A 10,712-nucleotide genomic window follows, 5' to 3' on the forward strand; every position below is an offset into this window, starting at 1 on the left:
ATTTTCAAAAATGATTACTATTAACATCTCATTCTTAGCAACTTCTTACAATATAATGGAAGTATTTAAAGGATATGGATAGAGCGTCGGCCTGCGGACTGAAGGGTCACAGGTTCTATTCCAGTCAAGGGCATGTACCTTGGTTGCAGGCATATCCCCAGTAGGAGGTTTGCAGAAGGCAACTGATCGATGTTTCTAACTCTATCCTTCTCCCTCTCCCTTCCTCTGTAAAAAATCAATAAAATATATATTTTTAAAAAATCTCTTTTAAGGATAAAATCAAATAGAATATAAAATTACATTGATCTGAATAATATAAGGTGTAGAATAACTTTATTATTGATTATTACTTATGAACCATAAAATAGTAATTTGTGAGTATTTGGTGGTATCTGATGAATTATTTGTATTTGATGGGACATGGAGTATATGTTTATGTGGTGCAAGTATTTGAAATAATTGATGGGATATAGACCCTGGATATGACTAGCTTTATTATTGCTTTTTTAGAAAATAGGTGTTATATATAAAAGGTACAAAGGAGTTAACAGTGAACATGAAGTTTCCCTTCTTTCCCCATCCCCCAGCCACCCAGTCCCCCTTCCAGGAGCCACTACTATAACCACCTTCCTATGTATTCTTTTAGAGACAGGCCATGCATCTACAAATTTTATACTCTTACACACACACACACACACAAATGGTAGCATACTATACAAAAGTATTCTGCATCTTGCTTTTTCTTTCCCCACTTAACATTAGGTACCTAGAAGTGAAATTGCTGGTACAAGACCTATGTCTAGCAAAACTACACAAAATACTACCAAATTACCCCTAAGAAATTATACCAACTTAAATTCTCATCCGGCAATGAAATGCCCTCACATCCTTTGCCAACCTGATAAATTAAAAATATATTAGTACTTTTATTTTTATGAGTAAGGTATATTTTCATATGCTTACTAGCCATTGGAATTTCTTTTACCATGACCTGTACTATTTTTCTATTCTTTGCCCATTTTTCTTTTGATGGTTGGCCTTCTTTATTACAGCTATGCTTTAGATATTAGATCTTTGTAAGAAAAGCGGAAAGGTTTTTTTTTCCTTTTGTAATTTATCTTTTGACTTTGTTGTGGTGTTTTTGACATGTAGAAATTGGTATTTTCATGCAATCAAATTTATGAATATTTGCTTTTGTAGCTTTGGGATTTTGTGTCACATATATTTAGAATGGTCTTCCCCACTTATCTTCTTTTAGAGTTTTATTTTTCATCCTTCTTGACCCATCTGGAATGGTTATCATTTAGAGATCTAACTTTAGTTTGTTTTATAAGATGGCTATCCAATTGACCTTTCACTGAGTAAACTAACATTAATCCCATTGGTTAGAAAATGCCACTTCATTATATAACATCTTTTATTGAATAAATTATCTTCCCCTCTATTGATTTGAAATGCCATTTGAGGTCTTTCAGAACATTTTTTCATTTTTCAATGGACCGTTCTAATTTGTGTGATAGTCAATATCTGGTCAGACTAGTTTGCAACAATTTTGTTTTTCAGAATTGTCCTGGCTAATCTTTTTTTTTTTTTTAATAATGTTTTTATTGATTTCAGAGAGGAAGGGAGAGGGAAAGAGAGACGGAAACATCGATGATGAAAGAGAAGCATCGATTGGCTGCCTCCTGCATACCCCCTACTGGGCATGTGAATGGGAATCAAACCTTAATCTCCTAGTTCATGCGTCAATGCTGAACCACTGAGCCACACAAATCGAACTGTCCTGGCTACTCTTTCTAACTTATATTTCCCATACAAATTTAGAATGAGTGTCTAGTTTGAAAAATGAAAAATCTTGTTAGTCTTTTCATGAAATCATATTAAATTCATAGCCAACTTTAGGGAGAATTGAATTCTTTATGATACTCAGTTATTCCAAAGAATAGAGTATGCTTTTCCCTTTCTTCACATCTTCTATGATAACATTCAGTAGTATTCTAAGTTTTCCTAAAATAGATCAGTATCTTCATAGAGATATTTGCAAAGTAGGGACCTTTAAAAAAAATACCACCTAGGTCCCACTCCACACCAATTGAATTAGAATTCTTAGGGTGGCAGCTGGGCACTGTTTTGTTCTTACGTTTTGTTTATTAAGCTCTCCAGCTGATGATCCTAACATATAGCCAGAGGTGAGCTTACTCCTAGTTATTTTACCATTTGATGGTGGTGGTGCTATTTTTAAGTGGATCTTTCTTCCATTATATCTTCTAACTGGTTGTTGCTTATTTGTGCAAACTCTTATTTCTCTATATTTTGTACCAAACCATCCTATTGTTCGCAGTTTTTCAGTTGGTATCTTATGTTTTCCAGATACAAAAGCTACCCTGTATACAATGACTTAATGGTCTTCAGTGAGTTTGTCTGAGATTACCTTTGTAGTTATATATGAATTGCTGAGAAATAAATTTCACTTCAGGTATATTCTAATGTAAAACCCTTAAGAAAAACATCTCAGTCTTATATTATTAAGGTTAAAAGTAAAATATGCAAATCTACTTTCCATCTCCTGATTAAAACTAAAGAACATAAAATAGCTAAGGTGTGGATGTATGTGCTAATTTTAGGAAAAAATAAAACAATAATCATAGAAATGTGGTTCTGAACAAACAGGCATGTAAAGATAAATATAATCCACTTGTTCTATCCAAACCCTTTAATATGCACCCCTTGTTAGAATTTACCAAGCATTCGTAATATTTTAAGTATGTTAGGTACAGGATCATAATTAGGTATATTTAATTTTAAGGACAATATCTAATTCAAAATGGCATCTAACAACCAGAAAAACTTGGAAGACCAAGACCAATTACGTAATGCCAGAAACAGTGAAATCAACACAAACTATAAACTGGATTGAAGACAATATTTGGGCTTCATTTTTAACTAACTGTACTGCTATCATCCTATTACAATCTACCACACTCAGTTGTTTAGAATTTTGCAGTAGCCTCCTAAGAGGTCTCCCTGAGTCTTCCCATGGCTGATTCTATTAAAATACATCCAATCACATCCCTGGATACTCAAAACGCTCCACTGGTTTCCCATCTTACTCTGTAAAAGCCAAAGCCAACAGAATGGCCTATAAGGTCCCAATGATCTGCCAGATGCTATCTCCGGCACACTGCCACGTTGTTCCCTCTGCTCCAGCCACACTGACCTCTCTGTTGTTTTCTGGCACACCAGGCATGCACCATCTCAAGACCTTTGTGCTTGTCAATGCTCTTGGAACGCAGTTCTGCCCTCAGATTTCCACACGGCTCACTTTGTTACCACCTTCAGGTCACTGCTCAAATTCTACCTTCTCATAGGGCTTCCCTGCTTTATTTTTCTCCATGGAAAACATCACCACCCAATTTGGTGTATGTTTTGCACATTTAATTTGTTTATAGTATCTCCCACACCTCCTTCCCCACTAGGATGAAAGCTCCATACAGGAATGGCCTTTTGTCCTGCTTGTTTCCTCAAGTAGCCCAAGTGCCTGACACATAGTAGAAGCTTAGTACTTGTTGAATTAATATGAGTTAGAGTTTTTCAAATATCACATTGGAGGAGAAAACTAACACATTAGGTCATGGCAGGGCAGGGGGTGAAAGGGAGTAGCCTTCACAATAAAGCAGAACCTTCTAGAAACAGTAAATTCTAGCAAAATTCTGCACAGGACAGTGGACAAAGAAACTCTATCCCTCTTTGTTTTATCTTTTTCTATGAAAAAATCCAGATACTATTTTAAGCTTTGTGAGCCATATGGTCTCTGACAACTACTCAGTTCTGCCCTAGAAGCATGAAAGCAGCAACAGACAATAGTAAACAAATGAGCTTGGCTGTGTACCCAGGAAACTGTTTACAAAAACACAGGATTCGATCTGTGGGCCATAATTTGTTAACCGCCAATCTATAACAATGGTTCACAACTTTGCTGCAAATTAGAATCACCTGAGTATGTTTAAAGACTATCAATGCCTGGCTCTCACTTCCAAGCATGGAGAGTTTTATTTCTTTAAGAATGAAGAAATAACAAACACTATTTTTTCATATAAGAGAATGACAAAAATTAACAACGATGGGACTCATTATTGGTGGGATCACAGGGAAAAAGACACATAGATTGCTTGTGCACCATGTATTAAATTGCTGTAAAAATGCATGTGCTCTACCCTAGCAATTCCCATGCTAGGCTTTATCTTAAGGGAATAACTGAATACCAATAACTGAATGGAAGAATGTATCTGAAGGGAATTATTTCTAAAGTGAAAACTGGAAAACATTTGTCCAAAAATAGGGGGTTATTTAAATCATTGCAATTCATTTCACATTAAACATAATTATGCCACATTTTTTACTGATAGGCATAGAAAGCTGTCCAAATATAATTTTAAATGAAAAAAGGATACAAAATGTTACATATTTTTGTAAATATATATATATCTAGTCATTATAGTCTCAAGAATATATAACTTGAGTATTAATATTATCTGCATGGTATGTTAAGTGTTTTGTTGCTAATCTGTATTGTCTAATTTTTCTGCAATTAATATGTACTACTTTTATAATAAAATAAATACTTAATTTTGAAACCTATACGTCATGCATCACCAATATTTAGAAAAACTAGCATTATGTGCCCTGAAATGATTACACTGAGGACAAAGTATCACCTATGTAGTATTTCTGCCCAAAAAGTCTAATCCAGATTTAATTATGTGGAAACAAATACAACTTTAGAGACAGTCTACAAAACATGTGCCATGGACCCTTCAGACCCATCAGTGTCATGAAAGGAAAAAGGAGAAGAAACTTCTAGATTAAAGGCCAATGGAGAAGTTATAAAATGAAATACAACTCATGATCCTTGATTGTGCCCAGCACAATGGATGAAAACAAATGCATATCTATTAATTCATTAACTCAAAACATATTTCCTGAAACCTACCATGTGTCAGGCCCAGTGCTAAGCACTAGTGATATGATGATGAAAATTATAAAGTCTCTGGCCAAAGGACAATAGCTCAGGAAATTGGATTACTACAGCAAATGGCAAGATTGTCACCTGCACCAACCAAGCCCTCCTACCCCATGCACCTTGAAGTGCCAAATGATTTCTCAGCCTGGGAATGTGAGCCCAGCAGACTCCCAGATCAGGAAGTGCAGGAATTCTACTTTCAGGGTGACTAATAAGGAGGGTGCACAAAAGACAAATAGATGCTTCTAACAAGAAAACTAAAATTTGTGAAGATAGAGGGCTAAAATAAGAGGCAGCATTTATCCTAAACCATTTCCTGTAACTTGAATTTCTTTTTTAAAACTTGGCTGCCTTATTTTCTTAGTCACCTTTTCTCTAAGCTTATTGGAAGCGTAGTCCCTCCTAGCTACCTCCCACCTGCTGGAAGACAGAATCAAGAGGAGAAGCCATGATGACACATCATCGCTGAATGAAAATATTAGGGGGAAAGTAACAAATGTACTACCATTTGCATAAAACCTGTCGATGCCCTCTTCAGACTAATGAAATGAATTTTATAAAACCCAGAGAGCAGCTGTGATCCTCTGCTTCTTGTAATGAGTATTTGAAACTAGGTATCTGCAAACCACTTCAACTGCTAATTGCCAAACGGCACTGACTTTAGTCCAAGTAAATTCTCTCATTGTTGGCCAAAGATACATCTTTATTTAAGGATGGGATCCTCTTTGCTCAAAATGCTGTTAGGTTTCTTGTGTTTGTTTTTCTCCTGCTAGTACAGATCCACAACATCTCAAACCTTTTTTAATTTTTTTCATCAAAACTGGTTTCTTGTTTCTTTTCTTTTTTCCTACTGGCAATCATGGAACCATTTTGAGGGGTACAATCTCAGTCAGGAGCTTATCTTTTGTGTGTTGGTGAGCCTTTACAACGGCCCCGGCAAAACGACCTTCTGTCCAGATGGGCTCTACAGGTAAATGGGGAACCCGGGAGGTTCCAGAGCCCAGTGGTGTGAGGCTCCTGCGAGGGCACCTTGGGGGCGTTGGCGGAGATGGGAAGGGGAGAAGGACTGGGAGGGCAGACACGGAGAAGGTGGAGAATAGGAATCATGTGTGTTCCTCGAGTGTACAACCCACATTCGAGTGACAAGTGACGAAGGCAACCTATGAAAAAACATCTCAGCACAAATATACCGGAATCCAGCTGCCCCTCTGTGCAGGTGGGTCTTCAACTAACTTTGGGAACTGACAGATCCGGCATCGCGCCGCGCGCAGCCTCGCCTCCCCCTCGGTTTCCTTCGCCCTGCCTAAGGTTTTCGATCCCTGCTCTTCCTCCAAGGTAAGAATGGAGCATCATTCCTTCAGCCTCCCAACTCGGTCGCCGGCGCCCAACCACTCCGCACCCCTCTCTCTGGGCTGGGGTCTCAACCTGACTTCCGGACGGGAAGTCCCCGCTCCGGGGCCACCGCCGCCCGGCCCGCCTAGCCGCCTGGTCTACCTGGGGGCCATCCTGGTGGTGGCCGTGGCCGGCAACGCCAAGGTACTGTGCCGCCTGTGCGGCCGCGGTGGGCCCTGGGCGGGTCCCAAGCGTCGCCAGATGGACTTCCTGCTGGTGCAACTGGCCCTGGCCGACCTGTACGCGTGCGGGGGCACCGCGCTGCCGCAGCTGGCCTGGGACCTGCTGGGCGCGTCGCATCGGGCCGCGAGCGACCTCGAGTGCCGCTTCGTGCGGCTACTGCAGGTGTCCGGCCGGGGTGCCTCGGCCCACCTGGTGGTGCTCATTGCCCTCCAGCGCCAGCGCGCCGTGCGCCGTCCCCAGGGCCCGCCGCTGGCCGCGCGCGCCCTCTCCGCCCTGGGCTGGCTGCTGGCGCTGCTGCTGGCGCTGCCCTCGGTCTTCGTGGTGCGCGGGGCAGCCCCCTCGGCGCCCCCCGCCGCCCGCGCCGGGCCCGGAGAGCATCGCTGCCGCGGCATCTTCGCGCCCCTGCCGCGCTGGCACCTGCAGGTCTACGCGCTCTATGAGGCCACCGCGGGATTCGCGGCGCCGGTCGCGGTCCTGGGCGTCGCTTGCAGCCGCCTGATCTGCGCCTGGTGGCAGCGCCCGCCTCCGGCCCCATCTGCCGCGGCGCCCGCGTCAAGTCCTGGCCAAGCCCCGGTCCACAGCGCGCTACCGCGCGCCAAAGTGCAGAGCTTGAAGATGAGCCTGGTTCTAGCGCTGCTGTTCGTGGGCTGCGGACTGCCCTACTTTGCTGCCCGGCTGGCAGCTGCGTGGTCGTCGGGACCGGTGGGAGAGTGGGATGCTGAGGACTTGGCGGTGGCCCTGCGCCTCGTCGGGGTGGCGAACAGCGCCCTCAATCCCTTCGTCTACCTCTTCTTCCAGGCGGGAGACTGCCAGCTCGGGCGGCGGCTTCGGAAGCGCCTGGGCGCGGACTGCTGCGTGCGGGGGGGAGTCTCGGAGGACGATGAGGGGCCCCAAGGCCACCAGGTGCTCCACCGCCACCGCTGGCCCCATCCCCATTATCACCACGCTCGGCGGGAGCAGCTGGAGAAGGGCTGCTTGCGCCCCCCGCCGCCACCCCCCTGGCCGCTGCCCTGCTCCTGCGAAAGCGCGTTCTAGGGGGTCCGTGGCCAGAGACGGGCCATCTGTCGCCGCGGCACCGCCTCTGATCACAGCGGACTGGAGGGTCTCTGAGAGAGGGACACCGAAGCTGTCCACTTTCTCCATTCTCCTGATATATATTTGTAATGTTTACATTTCCCTACATTCTTCCGGTACCTTTCAGTTCCTGTTCACATTTTCCGACTTGGAAACGAGGGAGCAAGACTTTGGGAAATTTAAGTTCTTTTACGCTCCCATAGGTTTCTGGATAACATCGTCTGTTTTAGCTGAACTGCCAAGCTTTTATTTGCTGGGTTATCATCTGTTTTTACTTATTTTGAGTTGTGTTTCTACCAAGTATACCTTGGGGACCAATTTGCCTTTCTTTCCAGGAGGAAAATCCCCACGTTGCTCTCCCCAGGAGCCCGGAAATTGTACCAGTGGTACTGTGAGAAATGTAATTGTGCGGTTACTTCACAGCCACGGAGTATTCGTAAAATAACACAATTAGTGCTGTTTTTGTTTTGGTGAGGTGGGGGATGGTGTGTTTTCTCAGAAGAAAATCAGTGTGGGTCTTTTTCCTTTTCTTTTTTTAAAATATATTTTATTGATTTTTTACAGAGAGGAAGGGAGAGAGATAGAAACATCGATCAGCTGCCTCCTGCACATCTCCTACTGGGGATGTGCCCGCAACCCAGGTACATGCCCTTGACCGGAATCGAACCTGGGACCCCTCAGTCCGCAGGCCGATGCTCTATCCACTGAGCCAAACCGGTTTCGGCAAGTGTGGGTCTTTGTTTACAACCTAGCTTCCACTTCATTAGAAGCTGGACTTGTCAGAGGGAGACATAAAAGCTTCCCTTAGTCCCTTTCAAAAATGCCGACTTTCAGAAGGCATTTATCCCTGAGCTCAGACCAGCCTCTAAGGTGGAGGAAAGAAGTACCAAGTGGTGGGTCTGGGCAGGGCTCACTGTCCCAGGTTGGGGAGCCTCAAGATTTGCAGCTAGGAAGGAAGCTGAAGCCTCAGAATGCTGCATGTACATGTAAAACTACTTTTTAAAAAATGAAAGCAGTGTCTATTGGTGTGGATTGCTGAGAACAAGGTCAAGGAGATTTCATTGGTACCCTCCTCATTAACTGTCCTTGGTTCTACAGCGTTTATGAGCAATATGTCCACTTGTTTGCCAGTGTCCTTCAGCTGAGAATCTGAAAGCTTTCCATTATAGTGTTTCCTGTACATGCACAAACGCAAAACTAAGATGCAGAAGGGGGCAAAGATTGGTAAAATTCACTTGCAGAGTCAATGCTCTCTCAGGTCTTTGTTTCACTGATACAGGGGAGGGCAAAAGTAGGTTTACAGTTGTTTCTACAGAAAATACAATGATTAATAAATAATAATACAATACACTTGTTTCACACTCACAACTATAAACCTACTTTTGCCCCACCCTATATATTCCAAACTCTTACAACACAGAGTAGGCATTCAACACATATTTATTGAATAATTCATCATATGAGTTCGGCATATGGAGAGATTTACAAAAAGAAATATTCGTTATGCTTAAAACTCCATATTGGTTTCCATGGTGGCTGTACCAGTTTACATTCATATCAGCAATGAATAGGGTTCCTTTTTCTTCACAACCTTTGCACTTGTTATTCTTGGCTTGTTGAGAATAGCCATTCTAACAGGTGTGAGATCATATCTGGTAGTTTTGATTTGCATTTCCCTAATAAGCTAGTGAAGTTGAGCATCTTTTCGTATATCTGTTGGCCATTTGTATGTCTTGGGAGAAGTGTCTGTTCAGGTCCCTTGCCCAGTTCAGTAGTCAGTAAGAGAGTACCTCTCCCTCCACCTTTGCTTTTATTCAGTCTCTCAAACTGGGGAGGGCAATCTGATTTACTCAGTCTCTGTTCAAATACAAATCTCTCCCATCAACACCCTCCAGGCACACCCAGGAATAACATTTAATCAAATACCTGGGCATCTGTAGCCCAAATTAGCACATCAAATTTACCGCCACAGAAAACTGTTAGGTGTCCTTATAACTTCATCCCTAATGGGAAGTGTCAAATGCCTATACATTTTTATTTTTCTCTCTTTCTGAAAGTGCTCTAAGTAAGGACCAAAGGATACAGGTGATTGAAAATTTAGCCTATGCCATCATCCATAAGGTTACACTAAGAGAAAAGATTTGGATACTGGACATTCAAGAGCCACTTTGCAACCTGCAACCTTCATTCATCTAGCCAGTGAAGTCACGCCACTGTTAAGCTTGAAACTCCTTAGAGAGGCTTCCTTGCAAATGATACAGTAAACATTTCCTCAGCTAGCTGGATGGAGATTTTTAAGTGTATTTTGAATTTTTTTAAGATTTCCTTCTTCACTGAAATCTTTATTATTATTCTATATTTCTTAAATGTACTAAGAGCCTACCCTAAACCAATGTGTCCTACAGAATATTTTGTGAAGCAGCAGAGGCTTCCATATTAATACATTATAAAAGAAAAAATAGTTTTATAGTTGAGTATTTGGAACAGTAGGTTAAATAGCCCTTCTCTCCTTTTTTAACTTATTACAAAATATACAGAAAAGTTGAAGAATAATACAAAAGAATACCCACACAGTCACCACTGAGTTTCAACAGTTAACATTTTAAAATGTTAACATTGTTAAATATATTTAGTTGTTTTTTAATAACTTGAAAATTAGTTGCAGACATCATATGCTTACACTTCACCTCTGAAAACTTGAGCATGTACCTCCTAAGACATGCTTGCATAACCACAAAAGTATTATCACTCTTAGGAAAATTAGCATTAATTTCCTAATATCACAATACCCAGTTCAAATTCAAATTTTATCTTTTGTCCTCAATATAATTTGTAAAGATTTTTTTCTTTTGGACTAAAATATAATTACAGTCCATACATTACATTTGATTGTTAAAATTCTTTAGTCTCTTTTATTCTAAAACAGCCTCCCTGACCTTTTTATTTTTATTTATTTTTTTATAAAGTACACAGAAGCCAATTTATTATATTCCAAAAATTAATAACATTCAAAACTTTAGAATCCAGCATAAAAATTGAATGG

The 10,712-nt window shown here is 41.7% G+C and overlaps 1 protein-coding gene across 1 annotated transcript; it reads left to right on the top strand.

Moving 5' to 3' along the window:
• Window positions 1-6,361: 6,361 nt before the first annotated feature.
• GPR150 (G protein-coupled receptor 150) lies at window positions 6,362-7,630 on the top strand (the record flags this gene model as incomplete). Its single annotated transcript, XM_081090609.1, has 1 exon — window positions 6,362-7,630. One exon carries the CDS (start codon window positions 6,362-6,364, stop codon window positions 7,628-7,630), a length of 1,269 nt encoding a protein of 422 aa, XP_080946735.1.
• Between the last annotated feature and the right edge of the window lie 3,082 nt (window positions 7,631-10,712).

This window comes from Myotis nattereri, assembly GCF_964212035.1.
Source record: "Myotis nattereri genome assembly, chromosome: 4".
Classification (NCBI taxonomy): domain Eukaryota; kingdom Metazoa; phylum Chordata; class Mammalia; order Chiroptera; family Vespertilionidae; genus Myotis; species Myotis nattereri.